Genomic DNA, 19439 nt, shown 5'->3' with positions numbered 1-19439 from the left:
TTAATATAACCATACAACAGGTAAACTTTGAGTACGGATACTTTCACTAACTATAACATCTCTGAGATTTATCTAAGTTGCTAAGTGTTTCAAAAGTTTGCTCCTTTTTATTTCTGAAAATATTGCATTGCATGGCTGTACCAAAGTTTGTTTGCTCATCCACCACTGGTAAAAACATTTGTGTTGTTTCTGGTTTTGAACAATTATGAATAGAGTTGCTATAAACACCCATGCAAAGATTTGCGTGTGAACAGCAGCTTTTATTTCTCTAGGGTAATTAACTAGGTGTGAGACTGCTGGGCCATATAACAATTAAAAACTTTATAAGAGGGCACCTTGGTGGCTCAGTTGGTTAAGCAACTGTCTTCTGCTCAGGTCATGATCCTGGAGTCCTGGAATCGAGTCCCTCATCAGGCTCCCTGCTCAGATAAATAAAACCTTTAAAAAAAAAAAAAAAACCTTACAAGAAATTGTGATATCATCTCATACCTGTCAAAATGGCTATTATCAAAAAGACAATAACAAGGGAGGATGTGGAGAAAAAGAAACCCTTTTGTACTTTTGCCAGGAATATAAATTGGTGCAGCCACTATAGAAAACAGTATGGAGGTTTCTTCAAAATATTAAAAATAGAACTACTATACAATCCATCCACTGCATTTCTGGGTATTTATCCAAAGGAAGTAAAAACACCAATTTTAAAATATATATATACCCTTATGTTCATTGCAGCATTATTTATAATAGCCAAGATAGGGAAATAACCAAAGTGACCATCAATAGATGAATGGATAAAGAAGATGGGCTATATGTATGCAATGGAATATTATTCAGCTATGAAAAAAGAAATGAAATGATCTCACTGATATGAGGAATTTAAGAAATAAGACAGAGGATCATAGGGGAAGGGAGGGAAAAATGAAACAAGACAAAACCAGAGAGGGAGACAAACCATAAGAGACTCCTAATTTCAGGAAACAAACTGAGGGTTGCTGGAGGAGAGAGGGATGGAGGGATGGGGTGGCTGGGTGAGGGACACTGGGGTGGGTATGTGCTATAGTGAGTGCTGTGAATTGTGTAAGACTGATGACTCACAGACCTGTGTCCCTGAAACAAATAATACATTATATGTTAATAAAACCCACAGATAAGGGGAAAAAAATGAAATCATACCATTTGCAACAATATGGATGGACCTAGAGGGTATTATGCTAAGTGATATATTCACAGAGAAAGACAAATATCATATAATTTCACTTATATGTGGAATCTAAAAGACAAAAGAAACGAAACAAAAACAGACTCATAAATACAAAGAACAAACTGGTATTTGCCAAAGGGGAGGTGGGTGGGCAGATGGGCAAAATAGGTGAAGGGTATTAGGAAGTACAACCTTTCACTTGTAAAATACGTAAGTTATGGGGATGTGAAGCACAGTATAGGGAATATAGTCAATAACATTGTAATAACTTTGTATGGTGATTGATGGATAACTACGCTTACCGTGGTGAGCATTTTGTAATGTATATAAATGTCAAATCCCTGTGATGTACACCTGAGAATAATCTAATATTGTATGTCAACTATACTTTAATAAAAAGAAAAGAGAAAAAAATTGTGAAACTATTTTCCACGGTGGCTATATTATTTTCTATTCATACCCACAGTATATGAGAGTTCAGCTTATTCCAGATCCTCATCAGCAGTTGATATTGTCAGTAGTTTTGTTTTTATTTTAGCAATTCTAATGTGTGTGTAGTTGTATCTCAATGTGGTTTTAATTCACATTTCAGTAATGGATAATTATGTTGGACATCTTCATGTGTTTATTTGTCATTAATATTTCTTCATCAGGGGAGTGTTTGTTCAAGCCATTTGCCCATTTTTAATTTTTTTTTTATTATGTTAGTCACCACACAGTACTTCATTAGTTTCTGATGTAGTGCTCCATGATTCATCATTTCCCCACAACAATATGTTGTTGCAATATGTGCCCACCTTAACACCCATCACCAGGCTAACCCATCCCCCAACACCCCTTCCCTCTGAAGACCTCAGTTTGTTTCCCCAGAGTCCATAGTCTCTAATGGTTCATTTCCCCTTCTGATCCCCCCCCTTTGTCTTCCTCTTCCTTTTCCTAAAATCCTCCATGCTATTCCTTATGTTCCACATATAAAAACCATATGATAATTGTCTTTCTCTGCTTGACTTATTTCATTTAGCATAATCCCCTCCAGTTCCATCCATGTCAATGCAAATGGTGGATATTCATCCTTTCTGATGGCTGAGTAATATTCAATTGTATATAAGGACCACATCTTTATTCATTCTTCTGTTGAAGGGCATCTTTTCTCCCTCCATAGTTTGGCTATTGTGGACATTGCTGCTATGAACATTGCAGTGCATGTTCCCCTTCTTTTCACTGCATCTGCATCTTTACCCATTTTTAAGTTGGATTGTTTTCTTACTATTGAGATATTATTTTTAATACCTTACTGAGTTATAATTTACCTGTCATAAAATACAGTCATTTTAAGTACTATTTCAATAATTATTTTTAAGTTTTTAGTTATGTAAACACCAATACAGTCTAATTTTAGAATATTTCCATTACCCCAAAAAGAAACTTCACTCTAATTACAGTCACTCCCTGTTTCATACCAAGAGCTACACAACCACTATGCTATAGACTTGGCTTTTCTGGGACTTGGTATAAATGAAGTCATACAATATGTAGTTTTTTGTGTGGACTTCAAATTATTTTCTCTGTTTTAAAATTGGGTTATAGGTCTTCTTACTAAATTGTAAGAGTTTTTGTGTATTCTAGACACAAGTCCTCAATTGGATGTATTATTTGCAAATATTTTTTCCCTTTCTTTGGCCAGTCTTTTCACTTTCTTCATGATGAATTTTTGAAGAACAAAATGTTTAATTTTGATGAAGTACAATATATATTTTTTTCTCTTTCATTGTCTGTGTTTTTATAGTCAATTCTAAGAAATCATTAGTTACCTCAAGGTGTGAAGATTCAGTTCTATGTTTTTTTTTCCTGATAGTTTTATAGGCTTAGATCTTATATTTATATATGATCCATTTGGAGATGACTTTTGTGTGCAATGTGAGTGTGAGGTAACAATTCATCTTTCTGTATGCAGCTATCCAATTGTTCCAGCACTGTTTTTTTAAAAGACTACAGTTTCCCCTCTGAACTGCTTCAGCACATTTTTCAAAAATCAACTAATAAATATAAGTATTTATTTCTGGGCCCTTAATATTTCTAGTTCATTGATCTATATGTCTATTTTTCTGTCAGTAATATACTGTCTCTCGATTACTGTAGCCTCATAATAAGTTTTGAAATATGCAAGTGTAAGTCCTTCAACTTTGCCTTGTTTTTCAAAATTGTTTTCACTGTTCTCAAAGATCTGCACTTTTAAATTGCTTTTAGGATCAGCTTTTTAAATTTTGAAATTATAATAGGGATTTTTGTAAGGATTGTGTTGAACATAATCAACTTGCGAAGTAATGTTAGCTTAACAGTTTTGAGACTTCCCATCCATGGACTGCCTCTTCATTTATCAAGGTGTTCTTTAATTTCTTTCAGCAGTGCTCTGTAGTTTTCAATGGACAAGTCTTTCATTAAATTTATTCCTAATATTTTATACTTCTTGGTACTTCTGAATGGAATTTTTCAATTTAATTTTTATTTAAATTCTAGTTAGTTAACATACAGTGAAATATTGGTTTCAGGAGTGGAGTTCAGTTATTCAACACTTACATACGGCACCTAGTGCTCATCACAAGTGCCCCCCTTAATCCCCACCACCCCTCTAGTCCATCCCCCACATTTCTCCCTCCTGTCAACCCTCAGTTTGTTCTCTATCTTTAAGAGTTTCTCATGTTTCCCTCTCTCTTTTATTTCCCCCTCCCATGTGTTCATCTGTTTTGTTTTCTTATATTTCACATTGCTGAATGGAATTTTTAAAGTACATTTTCAGATTGTTCATAGCTTGTGTGTAAAAATGCAACTGAATGAACTTATATCATATGACCTTGCTGCACTTATTTATTAATTCTAATGGGTTTGGGTTTTTTTTTAATATTTTAAAGATTTTATTTATTTATTTGTCAGAGAGATAGAGAGAGTACAGGCAGGCAGAGAGAGGGGTGGGGGGAAGCAGGCTCTCCGCGGAGCAAGGAGACCAATGCAGGACTCGATCCCAGGATGCCAGGACCATGACCTGAGACAAAGGCAGCCGCTTATGTTCCACATATAAGTGAAACCATATGATAATTGACTGAGCCACCCAGGCATCCCTAATGGGTTTGGTTTTTGTGCATTTTTTAGGATATTCAGTTTGGAGGATCATGTCATCTTCTAATAAAGACATTACTTTTTTCTTTTTAAGGAGAAAGAATTAAATTTTTAACAAGTATAATGTAAACTGTAGATTTTTCATCAGTGCACTTTATCAAGTTGAAGAAATTCCTTTATATTCCCAGCATGTGGAGAGTTTTTATTCTGAAAAGCTTTTAGATTTTGGTAAAGTATTTTCTGCGTCTGTTAATATGATCACATGGTCTTTGTTCTTTATCCTATTACAATGGCACATTACATATTACATATTAACTGATTTTCAGACCAACCTTGAATTTATGACATAATTTTTTTGGCATATTGTTGTTCAGGAAAGTATGGAAGAATTATGTCCTACAAAGAAGAAAGGTTATTAAAATAAAATTATCTTCTATTTATAGGTGTGTTGTAAGAGGACAAAAATAAAACTCTTACAAAGAAATGAGTAGATACCTTTCATTTTTTCACTGTATATCATATGTGAACTGAGTAATCATCATCTGAATAGTAGCCTCATGTTATTTTCTATTCATGTATTCTGATTTATTTTCATAATGCTTATTATTATGTATTTTGTTTACCACTATATTCATAGCATCTAGGATAATGACTACATAATTTTGACACTCGATACGGATTTCTTTTTTTTTCTTTTTTTTTTAAGATTTTATTTATTTATTTGACAGACAGAGATCACAAGTAGGCAGAGAGGCAGACAGAGAGGAGGAAGAAGGCTCCCTGCTGAGCAGAGAGCCCAATGCGGGGCTCTATCCCAGGACCCTGGGATCATGAACTGAGCCAAAGGCAGAGGCTTTAACCCACTGAGCCACCCAGGCGCCCCTCGATACGGATTTCTTATATGACTGAGTGAATGGAATAAATTTTAAAAATTGTTTTCCTATCATTTCCTACATCAAATAATTTGAGCACAAATTACCTTAAAAAGATATAATGAAAATATAATTAGAAAGAAAAATAAGCTATAAAAGAGCTTTCATTTTCCATTTTTATAATCCAAGTTTAAAGGTTATCTGCTGCCTGTTTTCTTCCATTCACACAGTTAAATAAGCCTTTACATCATCACAACTTAAATACCCAAAGATGTAGAAATCCTCCTGCTTGACGGATGTCATCATCTCTATGAGTTGAAAGATAACCTAGTGGAGCTGCTACATGCCATTATTTATTTCAGAAAGGAGTCCGATAGGTTGTAGATCCACATTAGACAAAATTGAAAGGAGTCAATTCCTAGTATACAAAACGAATTTTAAAAATCTCCAAGTGTAACCCTGAATATTTCCATTTAATCCCTGAATCATTGAGCATTAGATGTCCTTATTGAAGTTGCATAGAAAATCTCACTACTCTCTTAGTAAATTGTTTCAGATGGAGAGATTTAGAAGACAAATAACCTATACTGTGCTACCCTTATAGGATAGGTGTGTGTTGAAGAGGTAGGGGCAATACCAAAAGATGTTTTTTCAATCCTTACATTAGAATTTTGGCGTAAATTTGTTTTTCTTTCCATGTCAATCAGAAGTTCTAAGAACCATGTTAAATTGTTCTGTTTGTTTTTGTCTCAAACTTACCACTCTAGCTTCTTTATTTTGCTTTTGTTTTTGTCCTAAGTGTTAATTTCATTTTATTCAACATAGTTTGGAATGTTTTAGATTGAGTTTCTACTGTGACTGACATTATCTAAGTCCCTTTGTATACACAGTGTTATTCAAAGTTATTTTAATCTCATAATCATACTCTATATTACATATATTAATCCTATTTAGCAAAGTTAAGAAAGCTATTCTTTAAAAACTATTTACATACTGAAGGTTTTATTTGTAAATAATTATTCATTCCATCCGAACATTCAACCACCATAGAAGTATTCAAGTATTCAACTGTTCAAATATGCGACAATCATTTGCAGTCACTCTTCAACTATGATATTGACTACTATACTTTGTTAGGTGCTACAGAACACAGAAAAGAGTGAATCAGTAATTCCAATGAGCTGAAATCAGAATATAAGCATAATGCTGTTGATGCACTGCACAGGTTAAAAACTAGCTCTGGACAGAGAGAAGGAAAGGACTCCATGGTGGTCATACTGTAATTTGTGTGGAAACTGAAGGAAGCTGGAAGTTTAGCAATTGCAGAACTTTAGAGTAAGGTCTGAGCAAGAGAAATCATACCAGCAAAGAAACTACAAGGTGAGAAGGATGAAATTATTAAAGGCTATGTGAGCTGGACAATTTCTATTTCTCAGTTCAGATCTACTCTCTACTCATTCGACTCCTTTTTTTCTGCCCCTTTCCCACCAGGCTATTTCTGTGGACTAAATGCATCTAAAGGGTTGCTTGCTCGCTGGCCTCTTCCTGGCTTTGCCTAATGGGAGACACTTGGAGGAGATAGGAGGAGGAGAGGAGAGCAAATTTGGGTGGTATCTACCATTCTTTCCATTCAGGATTGCTGCAAATTTGCTAAGCCTCCAATAGTACCCATAGCTCTTGCCAAGGGCTCCTCCCCCAAGAGTTCATCTCCTCACTTCAGATTAGAGCACCCTTTCATCCTTCAGTCCTGGCAAGGGGGAACACCCACTCCTCCCACTCCTTGCTATTGCTAGTCCTAAGAATGTTCATTTCAAGTTGATTTCCTTTAACACCTTTGTAAAATTGGGTTTGTAACTTAATTTTATAAATGGCCTCTTTATTAAACTCACATCAGTTTTCCCATGCCAATGTGCCATCTGTTTCTCCTGGAGCTCTGACTGATACAATGTAGTAAGTTTGAGCAAAAGGGAACATATTTAGAGCCACTGTAGTAAAGGGTGTGCAGAATTGCAGTTAATCTTGTCAAAAGTGAAGAGACAGTGAAATAATTTAGAAAGATAACTTCGAAGACATTGTGAAGAAAGCTAAGAAAGAGTAACATCAGGGAAACCCATTATGATGATGTTCCAATAGTTTAGGAATTGAGAGCTGGAGGGGAGGGCAGAATAGATTTGGTGGTGTCAGAGGATGAACTGATAAGGTTTATGGTCATGCAAAGGAAATGAAAAAAATAAAGGAGTTCAGAGTAACTCATATGTACATATGACTAATACAATGAGCACATTTCAAAAAAGTATTCATTTTCCAGATAGGAAAAACCTATTATTGAAACACAAATATATTTTCATATATGCATAGTAATATTGATTTTTTTTCCTGAAGCCATTCACACTGTCAGAGTAGAAAATGTTTTCACCCACTCTTATAATTCTCTTTAATGTTGCTGTTAGTTAAGGAAAATGTCTGCCAAAACTATTGACTTGTAGTGCCAAGTATAACATGTAGCTTTACTTAATCAGTGCACATAAAAGCCATATAAAACAGGAAGCCAAATAATTATGAGGGGAAGCTAATAGAGGGGAAGTGAATTTTGGCTCAATACCATTTGGTATCTGAGTCATACTTGCAGTACTCTGAAAACTACACAAAGTAGTAAGTAACTTCACTCAGTTGTCCCAATAATATGCTTTCTGTCATATTTCTGATGATAAGGGTCTCGAACTATAATTAGTTTTCAGACAACCTCTCTCTAATTAAATTTAGACTCTCAAAGTTGTGTGGGAGACTACTTTTATCTATTTCAACGATTCACCTTACGTTTATAATCCTTTAATTCACTCAATAAATGGTGACTCATTTTATTCCTGATTCCTGAGTGCCTCAACAACAGAGAGAAGTAAAAAAGAACTTTTACCACTGAAGAGAGTTGTGATTCATCTTTCTCCAGAAACTGTAGTCTGAGCTTTACCTCCTATAGTGATCTAAAACTTGTCTACGGTTTTGACCCTATAGCGTTTTATACATTGACTAAAGCTAGCAAGTGTCCTGAGTCCTCTTTGAAATGTCTATTGTTCCCACCTGGGAGTTTCTTTAGCTCTTATCCCAACTCCTCCACTTTGGGACAACCTTTTGAATTCCCTCTTCATCTAAAAACTCTTTTCCTTATAAAATGAAATTAAACTGGATTGAATATGTTTTCTTAGTGCCTTGAAAAGAGGCTCAGTATGTATTTTAGGAAGCATATTACCTTATAGTATAAATAGAATATCATGTGTAATTATACTATACACAATTATGTATAGTATATGTATATGTATAGTATATTTTATATGTTTATAAAATATAAAATACTGAAAATATTTATAGGTCGATTTAAAATTCAGATATATTTTAATGAAGACATTTCTTCCAGAAAAATAATCTGCCAAGAGTTCAAAACTATTTTCAGGGGGAATTAGTTTCTTAATAAAGAAACTAATTAACTTTCTAATATATGATTGATAACATAAAGGTGACTCTGTGAAAGCAGTACTTTCAAAGTGATATATAAAAGTAGTGATATATGTTCCCATTATTTTTCCGAGACAATACAGAGATGACACAAAATGTTAGTAAATTGGACTTTTAAAAAGTGATTTAGAGCTTTACAGTATTTTGTGGATGAAATAACCTATTGTGTTCTGACTTTTTAATTATTTATCATCAGAGATAGTATGAGTAACATAAGGTATTCATTAGCAGCAAGTTTTATATTGTCTATTAAGAAAACCACTTCTAAATTCATGTCTGAAATTTTGAGGAGAAATTGTTCTATGTCATACTCACTAATGAGGTAACATTTCATTATAACTCATTTTGTAATGACTATAAATAGAATTTAAAGATTAAATGATTTATATATAAAGCTTTTAGAATAGCATCTGATACAGGTGTTAGCAATTATTGCGTTTATTGCCAAAAAAGAAAATCTAAATATATATTGGATATAAAATATCAGTGAAGTCATGGTTGATACTTACATCTCCAGTTTCATTTGACACCTCTGTTTTTCCCTCCTCTGTGCTATAGAGAAGCTGGCTTTTTTAGTTCCTCAAATACCTCATGCTTTCTCTGACCTCAGATTCGCTATTCCACTTTTTCTTCCAGTCCCACCTTCATTCTAATTAACACCTATTTATCATTCCAAACTGATGCCGCTTCCTCAGGGAAGCCATGCCTGCTAATATTCTCTACCATCATTTCACCTATACCCCAGACTAGGTGAAATTCCCTGTCTTATGCTTTATAATTACTAGTACATGTCTTCATAACATCATGGTGTACACAAGGGAGACAATTTTATTTTGCAGACTTCCTGAAGGATTGTACTGGAGAGACTAGCTTACTGACAGTACAGGGAACTGGGCTAAACTTCTAAAGGCATTGTAAATGACAGGGTCACCCATGGTACACATAGCATTTTTTTTTAAATTATAGAATATAAAGTAAGCATAACAAAGAGAAGAAAAATCAAGTTTAGAATCAGAGGATGAAAACTGCTGTAGATCCTCTCCTCTCCTAAACTCCTAAATCCAATAAAATTTTGAAATCTGAAATGCTTTATATAATTACATTTGCTGTGGAAATCATCAGTACAATTTCTCAGCCAGGTCCACAGTGGGTGAGATGAATGTATTCATACAGATTCAAGAACAGAAACAGATGGCATCAAATAGGTCAGATTGGATTTCACTTCGAAATCACAGGGAAGGGTGCTGAACTTGCCCAGGCCATTACAATAAAACTCCAAGGAAAATTTAACTAAATGTCCCAGAGGCAATATTTCCTAAGCAACATTTAAGTAGTAATTTCTTAACATATTTTGTGACTATCTGAATAATGTATTTCTTCTGTTTTAGACTCTGAACTCCACAAGAGGAGGAATTGTATCTATTTCATTTACCAATATGGCCAAAGATTGTAATACAATCTTGGGGGGAAAAAGCATTCAAGAAATAGTTGAAACAAATAGCTGATATTTGATTAATAAATGAATAGATAGACCTAATGGCCAAATTTAAATTGGAAGTGGGTATAGTAAGGGTCAAGTACTTTCACTATTCAGAAATTATTTTTTAAATATCTTCTCCCTCAAATGCCTGTTTGTAAATTTTACTTGAAAGAATCAAAAAACTTGGGATGCCTGAGTGGCTCAGTCAGTTACGTGCCTGCCTTGGGCTCAGTTCAGGATCCTAGGATAGAATCTCCTGTCAGGCTCCTTGCTCAGCATGGAGCCTGTTTCTCCCTCTGCCTGCCACTCTCTCTGCTTGTGCTTGCTCTCTTGCTCTCTCTCTCTCTGACAAATAAATACATCTTTTTAAAAAAGTTAAAAACCTGAATAAACTGATTTCTTTCTCACTTAATAATATTTTGAAGTTCCTATTATATGTATACATATATTTGAATGTATGTATATGTTTATTTTAATAAATACTTGTTCCCTTCAAAATTCACCAAGACTATATTTATAACAGATTAATTGGCTCACTCTTGCTTCTTTAAAACAAACAAAAAACACAAAATACACTTTGTCTACAAAATGCAATTTCAGAAAAGATTATATTTCTCTTTAGTGATTTTTCAAAGCAGAAAATGCCTTAGCACGAAAGGCAACTAATCTTAACTTTGCATAGACAATAGCTAAATAGCATTTTATATATGGGCTTTACAGACTAAAACATTGTCTACTGTGGCCAGAAGCAAACTGGAAAACAGTCAAATCCATGTCCTTTCAGGCAAATAGTCTTTGCATTGTTAATATAATCAAGTACCCATCTGAAGAGAACACTGTCTTCTTATCGAAATTTTAAAATTTGCAGAAGCACAAAAAGATCCAGAAACAGAGCTTAATAAAAATGCTAGCAAAAGGAAGAATTATACCAGATATCAAGAGCAATTGCAAAATGGAAAAGGCTTACTTATTGAAAAAGTTATGTCAAAATATCCTGTTTTAGACATGAAAGGTCCAGAAAAGATCCTTCAATTATGCCAGAAAAAAAAATAAGTGGTAAAGAATGGATGCTTCTGAGAATTGCAGACTCAAAAGATAATAAAACGTAATTTTAAACTTGTTTAGGTGATATGCTAATTGGAAGAGTGAAGAATCCAACCTTAGCTATTACATACGAAGTAATCATACCAAGGAGACTAACACATTTGAGAATCTATTTAATGAGGGAAGAATGGTAGTGAGCTCAGACAAAAACCTAGGAACAGCTAATGTGATCACATCGAAGATACGTATTTCTTTAAAGGAGAAATAAAAGTCCTGACAATCATTTATGTGATATTATATCTCAGACTGGATCATTTCTTCTCAGGGTTCAGAGGATATCCATGTGGATGAGCCTAAGGATCATTTTATTTTTTGTCTACTTTTGAGCAAATTACTACTGCTGGAGAGAGTCACAGAATATGAAATATTGATGCCACAATGAATTCCTAATTACCAATTTCAAATTGGTCTTGTCAGGAGAGTCTGGCAATTCTACCTACTTCTTTGGCCAACTGGCTCTCCCTCTCTACAATGTTTCAACATTCCTTTATTTTCCTCAAATCATTAACATAATTAAATCTCCCAGGTAACACCCTATTCCAAGCAGCAATCTTCTCATCCAAACCAAAACAATAGACAATTTACTTACTTCCCTGCTTCCATTCCTTTCTTTCCTTCAGTCCATTCTCCATACTAAAATCTGATTAGTCTCTAATCACCTCAACAACTTGCCACAGGACAAAAGACCTACAACCTGCTGTACAACTCCATCTCAAACCACCTCGCCCTTCACTTTCTGTTTCTGTTACAGTAGTTTTTAATTTCTCAAGTGCCCATTGCTTCCCGCATCCTTACCCATTGCTTTGGTTTCCTGGGGCTGTTGTAACAAAGTCATACAAATGGAGTGACTTAAAACAACAGAATTTTAGTGTCTTGACAGTTCTGGAAGCTAGAAGTCTGAAATCAAGCAGTTGTCAAGGACCATGCTCCCTCAGAAACCTGTAAGGAAATTCTTCCTTGTCTCCTCCTAGCTTTTTTGGTTTGCTGACAGTCTTTGGCACTCCTTGGCTTTTTTTTTTTTTTAATTCAATTAGCCAAAATATAGTACATCATTGGTTTTTGATGTGGTGTTCAGTGATTCATTAGTTGCATATAATACCTAGGGCTCATCACCACACACGTGCCCTCCTTAATGCCCATCACCCTGTTACCTCATCTCCTCAACCACCTCCCCTTCCGCCACCCTTCCACAACCCTCAGTTTGTTTCCCAGAGTCACGAGTCTCTCATGGTTTCTCTCTCCTGATTTCTTTAGAAATGCATCATTCAGTTAGATGCATCATTCAATTCTCCATCTTTGTATGGCCTTCTCCATATGTTTCTCTCTGCTGCCAAATTCCTCCTTTAAATCAATCATATTGGATTAAGACCCATCCTAATGACCTTATTTTGACTCAGTTGCCTTTATAAAAACTCAGTTTCCAACTAAGGTCACATTCTGTGGTACAAAGGTTCAGGACTTAAGCATATCTTTTTGAGAGACACATAAGTCAACCAATAAAAATCCATTAACACAGGAGTTTTTCACCGGTTCTTTGTTCCTCCACATATCTTCTGGCAATCTTTATTCTTCTGCCACCCTGCCTAGTCACCTTTCCAAGTTTCAACCCAGAATGACTTTTCTTAAGGAAGACTGAGTCACAATCTAAATATGTTTTTCCAATATATAGCCATTCACATGGCTATATATTGCTTACCTTTGTAACAACTTGTCATATTTGGAATTTTATGTTTATTTTACATTATTTGGTTAGTATCTATCTACTTCACTGGACTCAGCTCTGTGAAAGTCATTTCTCTTCAGTGTTGTCTCACTATACGTCTAGAATACTAGTATAATAGTATAATACTACAATAGGCATTCAGTAAGTGTTCAGCTGAATGAATAATGGATCAAACAAGAAATGACAAAAACATCAACTTGAATTTCCTAATTTTCACTACATTTTCCCATTTTCACTAAAGTGTTAGTTAATGAGAATATAAATTGTTTTCATATTTTTCATATAAAGCAATATTCTCCCTGCCAAGAAATAATTTTGATAATAGAGAGTAATTCACCAAAACCATCAATAAAGAACTTGTACTGTTTTTTGAATTATTTGTGCTGTAGTAACTGTACAGGACTCTAACCCACTCATGTCACTCAAATTCTCTTCTTAGTCTCAAAAAATCAACAGTTCCAAACATCCAAATTGCCTTCATACACTTCCAGGGCAAGCAAAAAAGCAAAAGATTATGATGGAGTTGAGGAATATTCAGTTCAGTACAACAAAATTTATTGATAAGTGCTGTGCTTGGCTCTAGAAACACCCACTAAGCAACAAGTCAATAGAAGAAGAGAAATGTTGTGGTGAATCATAATCAGCAAGCAGTGGAAACAGAAATGCCCACCTACAAATATTACCTTTCTATGCTTTAATATTGTACCTGCACACTTTGAGATTCCAAGGCAAAATGTGATTCTTTGGATGGCATCTATCTTGTGTATTTTCCTTTCTCTTCCACAATTCCTTATATGAGTCATATTCAAAGCTACGGTCTATAAACATACAGACTTTGAAGACTGGCAGAACTGGTTTAGCATTCTAGCTCTTAATATCTGGGTCATTCTGAACTCTAATGTCTTTAAGCTTCACTTACCTATAAAATAGAGATAATATTATTTGGTTGATTAGATTGTTCTGGATATTAAATAATGTATATTATAAATTGCCTGCTCATGGTTCGCAATCAGTAATGTGCTATTATTCACCAAAATAATCACAAAAGGTACATTTTAAGCTATTTTCAGTTTCAAACATAAGCATCTTCTTTTCTTGTGTGGTTCACTTAATCTTCTGAAACTATGGTACTGTTTTAATGATTTTTTTCATACCTAACATTCACTTACACCTATTAGCTGACATACATAATACTAACTTTAGTTGAATTTACTTAAAGGAAAAATCCTTAGTTTATTATTTGTAGTATATAGATAAGTTCCAATATATCTATTAAAGGTCCAATTCTGCCTAATTATAAAACAAAGAGCAATAAGCAAATTAATAAATTATCCTTATTTTAAAATGTTTATTCTTAAGATTAAAATGTTTGGGTTTAATATTCATTCTTTGATTAAATTGTTGCCTTTGAAAATTTTGCATAAATCAAAAAATATTTGAGAAACACAGAATGGTCAATAGTAAAATAATTTAAATAATGTTTCATTGATAGTAATGCAGAAATATAATTAATTTTTTGTTTAATTTGTAACTAATTTTCTGCTCTATTAGACAGAATTTGGCAATCAGACATATTATTTAAAACTTTAAATTGATTCTCCCAGACGTAATTACTATTTTACCAAGTGGATATAGCTTGACTTTTGCTACCATATTCAGAGTTTACAATTTCCCACAAATTCGCACTTTAAAAGCCAAGTATATTTTCCTACAACTATCATGTTATACATAGTTATATAGATACTGTGAAGATTTTCATGATAAACCAAGAATTCAATTTTAGAGATAATAGCAAGGCAGAGCCTGCCTCAGTCAGACTTGACTTATTCATTATTATCTGAATCCTGAACTTCTCTGTTGATATTTTTAAATGGAGTTGTTGATGATATCCTTTATAGGGTTTCCTCATCTTTGTCAGTCATAACCATATTAGTTCTCCAGAATTTTCTTGTAAACAGTTGAACATACAGAAGAAAAAGGGAGGCCTTGAGGTACAGAACTCATATTTTTAAGCACTTACTACGCACTTTTCCACTTCCATTGAGCAGACATTTACGAATTCTGATAATGTGTTAGGCATAGCACCAAATAATCGATAACTTTCACTTATATTATTTCTATTAATCTTGACTTCACCTCTATGAGGCAGGTGTTCTTATTTCTATTTTTAAAATAATGAAGCTGGGTTTCAAAAAGGTTAAATAAGTGACAGAACAGGATTTGAAACTTTATCTGCCTGATCCTTAAAACTATGCCATGATTGTTATTCTATGTTACCTATACATAAGCAAAATCCTCCTTAACTTGCTTACCAGAGAAATAACTCCTTTGAAACTCCGTTTTTAACTCTGTACCAAGAGAGACAAAAAAATGGTTTTGTTTGTTTTTATATAGGTATATGGCCATTATTGATCCCTTGAAACCCAGACTGTCTGCCACAGCAACCAAGATCGTCATTGGAAGTATTTGGATTCTAGCGTTCCTACTTGCCTTCCCTCAATGTCTTTACTCCAAAATTAAAGTCATGCCAGGCCGTACTCTTTGCTATGTGCAATGGCCAGAAGGTCCCAAACAACATTTCATGTAAGTTAATTCTCTATTGTGGTTTTCAATTCAACTTATTAAAATACTTGAAGAGCTACAGGTTGGGAGCAACAATTAAGCAAATAAGGCATAAGCATTTCCCTTAAGGGTTCACACATTAGTTGGGAAAAAGATATTAAAATATTATGACTGGCTCAGTGGGTAGAGCAACTCTTGATCTCAGGGATGTGAGTTCAAGCCCCATATTGGGTGTAGAGATTACTTAAAACTAAAATCTTTTAAAAAGGCGGGGAGGAGGAGGCTAAAATACTACCATATAATATGATCAGTAAGTTTTGTTAAGTTTCAAAGGTTTCTATTAGGAAATATTTGATGACATTTATATGGGGTTGAATTAGGGAATTTCCTGGAGGAAGTGATAAGATCCCTGGAGATGAAATCATTACACAAACAAAAGCAGGGTTCCTATTGATTGAGGAAAGAATGAGAAGGGAAGAACTGAAGCCCAAAGGTGTGGCTTGCCCTTTTATAAAATCCTGGCCAGGGAAATTCTGGAAGCTACACAAAACTTTATACAAACTCTAGTTGTGTGGTTATATTATCAGTAGCCCACCTATTCTTCCCTAACTGCATTCTTATGGTTTTAATTGAAAGCTATGAAGTCCTAGAGTCTAGTTTGCTAATTTATAGTATCATGACACTATAAATTAGTGTGTGACTAACACATCTGAATGTTATTTACCAAATTAATACTGCTATCAGATGTGTCATGACATTGGAAAAATGAATGTAAATGTAATTACCTGACTTTTTAAATTACAGTCATATAACTTGTGGATCCAAAGTGGCTTAGAGTAGTTACATTTTTTTTATTTGGATAAAAAACAATTTGTTTCAAATATGACCGGTGTTGCAGAGATATATAGAACAATATTACATATGAGAAAATATCTCTCAGTTGATTCATTTCTTTCTCTCTGATGATAATTTAATTATATTAATTCAACCAATTACCAAGCAGAAAAATGGCATTCATCCTGAACCTCTAGGCAGGGAGAACCTGGCTAGCAGTCTAAATCAGCATTGCAATGCAGCTAGAGTTTTTGCATATGAATCAGAGATTGACAAGAATCAACTGGTAGCATTTGGATGGCAGTAGTAGGCAATAACATATATCTTGACAGATTTGGGAAATGATAACTTGGAGAAAATGTGGAAATAATCTTTGGAATTTTCTATTGTGATTTAAAAGGTAATGAATGCAAAGTTCCATATGCAGTATCAACATGTGGGTTGTTTTTTTTTTTTTTTTCCATTTTTTGCAGTTACCATATTATTGTCATTATACTGGTGTACTGCTTTCCGTTGCTCGTCATGGGTGTCACATACACCATTGTTGGAATTACTCTCTGGGGAGGAGAGATCCCAGGAGATACCTGTGACAAGTATCATGAGCAGCTAAAGGCTAAAAGAAAGGTACTGTTCCATATTATTTTACATAGGATTTGTGTATGTAGCCCAACAGAGAGGGGAAAACCTAGTCATAGCATTTTAACATGATTGGATGCTTTACTCTCATTTTTTGCCTGTTTTCTTTCTTTCTACCCATTTTTTCTTTTACTTTATGTCTTCTATAAGCACTGTCTATGTACAACATTGGTTCCAGATTAGACAATCACTTTCTTACAGCAGGACTTGTACGACCTTTTGCAGAGTGTTCTCAATTACTCCACCTGAAACTTTTGAAATCTCACTTGAAGTCCCAGTGATTATATTTCTGCAGTTGTAGTGTTATGCCCAAATTCCAAGCCCCCACCCCACCAAAGACGACCATCAGGGTCCAGAGTCAAAGCCAAACAGCAAGGGTCGTTTATTACCAGTTCGAACCCGGACCTCCACGTACTTGTTGCCGGTGATGCTAAGAGGCCCTGAGCTCAGGATCACATCACTTTTTATACACTATTTTGGGGAGGCAGGGACTTAGCATACATCATATCTTGTAACAAATCGCTACATACCGCGGGCAAATAAAAAAGGAACTCTATAATATGACTGGCGCGCTACAGAGTGGGAAAAGGGCTGGGAACAGATTTTTGGTTAGGTCAAGAGGCTGTCATTCTTCAAACTGCTGAGTTGGCACTGCTAGGGTATGTGTCACCTCAGGATTGATTGGGGTCTTCCTGTCAAGCCGCGGGGCACCAGATGGTTATTATCTTTTGGCCCAGAGCCGGATGGGGGTCCCGGGAGCAGTCATTCTGTTACATCCAATTCCAGGTGGGGGTTTCTCTGGCGTCAGATGGCTGTTATCTCTTGGAACAGAGCCCGATGGGGGGCCCGAGAGCAGCCATTCTGTCATGTCCAATTCTGGGCGGGGGATGTGTGGTTACAAAGTGTCCATAGAAAGTATGCTGGTATTTTTCCATCTCCTCATGGGTTAGCAAGTGAAGGTACAGAAGCAGAAATAGCGGTAATGGTTATAATTTAGGCATCACAGTATCTACCTTTGTCCTTTATTGAACAGAATACCCCTGATGTCCTCTAATCTCCCAGAAGCTTCTTTTATCCCAGGAATCTCTCCTAGTATGTGCTATAATTTCCCAACATCCATCTACCTATCCCTCTCCTCCTAAACATGCCTCCCCCAGCCCCATCTAATTTCTACCAAGCCATCATGTATGTCTGATTAAGACATGAGAGCTGCAGTATAGTTCTTCTATGACTTACTGGGTGGCAAGAAAAAACTTATTTTTGAACAACTCACACGAAACAAAAAGCCTCTAAAGATTATTATAATGACATTTTACTAGGATTTTTTAATGAAGATTTTTTTTTTCTATCATGTGACTCAAGTGAGATTTTTTTAAAAATGTTGGGGTTGAAAAGAATCCTAGAGTTGACTATCCATCTTCCTCTCTCCTGTTGATGTGTTCCTCATACAAATCAGAGAGGTTTTCCCAAAGAGAAAAGAGTCATACTGATTATGCCAATTATTATTTATTCCATTTGTGATTCATTTATTTATATAGAACTCTACTTACTACATGGACACTTCCTTAAAAAACACTCAACAATTTAAAAACCAATTACCTAAAAAGCCTCATTTAATAAAGATCAACCATGTTTTAAAATCTAATGTAGCAAATTGATTTCATTTTAGTTTTTTCCTCTGTTACCGATAAATAAAGGAAAACAAGATTTATGTCCAGTTCACATTTTATCATGGTCTCTAGTATTTGAAAACAAAAAGTGCATGAACTTTTACACATTAAAAAAGTGCATGAACTTTTACACATTAATCTAGTCATTTCAGCCTATAATATGGATAATTATGGGTTTCTCTTTCAAAGAAACTTACCTTAAAAATGAAGTGAAAGTATGCCTTTAGCACACACACACACACACACACACAAAAAGTCCCTAAAACTAAAAACTTAAAGAACATAAATAACACATCTTAAACGAAAAGTTTCTCTTTCCATTTTGTAGTGTCAGCTCTCATTTTCCAACATCTTGCTCATATTGCAGTAGACTTGGGGGGGGTAATATTTTTTATAGCTGTGTTTTAGGTGTCATCACATTAAATAACTGATAGGTATTTCAGAGTAACATTTGTCTCTGTACTGACCACTTAGCTTCCCATCTTTTCTTTCTTTCTTTTGGTTTCGGCATATTTTTTAAAATATTTTTTCTTGTTCACTCCTAAACAAATTAAAATAAGCCCAGTAATTGTTGATGATAGTTCTCTTTTTCTCATATTCATGTAATATTGTCTACCAAGAAATGAAAATCTCATGTGAGTGTTCCTTTTTATTTTTGATCTGAGTCCCAGAGGGAAGAAAAGCAAAAGGCAGTATTTTTGTCTTTGCCCTCCTATAACTGATGATAGTAAGG

At 34.7% G+C, this 19439-nt stretch overlaps 1 protein-coding gene across 1 annotated transcript in view; it reads left to right on the top strand.

Annotated features, from left to right (window-relative positions):
* TACR3 (tachykinin receptor 3) overlaps positions 1-19439 on the top strand; it is an 84306-nt gene that overhangs the window by 16417 nt on the left and 48450 nt on the right. The window contains exons 2-3 of the mRNA XM_032333048.1: positions 15399-15587; positions 16874-17024. Coding sequence (XP_032188939.1) covers positions 15399-15587; positions 16874-17024 — 340 coding nt within the window. The remainder of the gene's footprint in view (positions 1-15398; positions 15588-16873; positions 17025-19439) is intronic.

The sequence above is a fragment of the Mustela erminea genome, chromosome 2, assembly GCF_009829155.1.
Source record: "Mustela erminea isolate mMusErm1 chromosome 2, mMusErm1.Pri, whole genome shotgun sequence".
NCBI lineage: Eukaryota > Metazoa > Chordata > Mammalia > Carnivora > Mustelidae > Mustela > Mustela erminea.
This window is presented reverse-complemented; position numbering and strand designations above follow the sequence as displayed.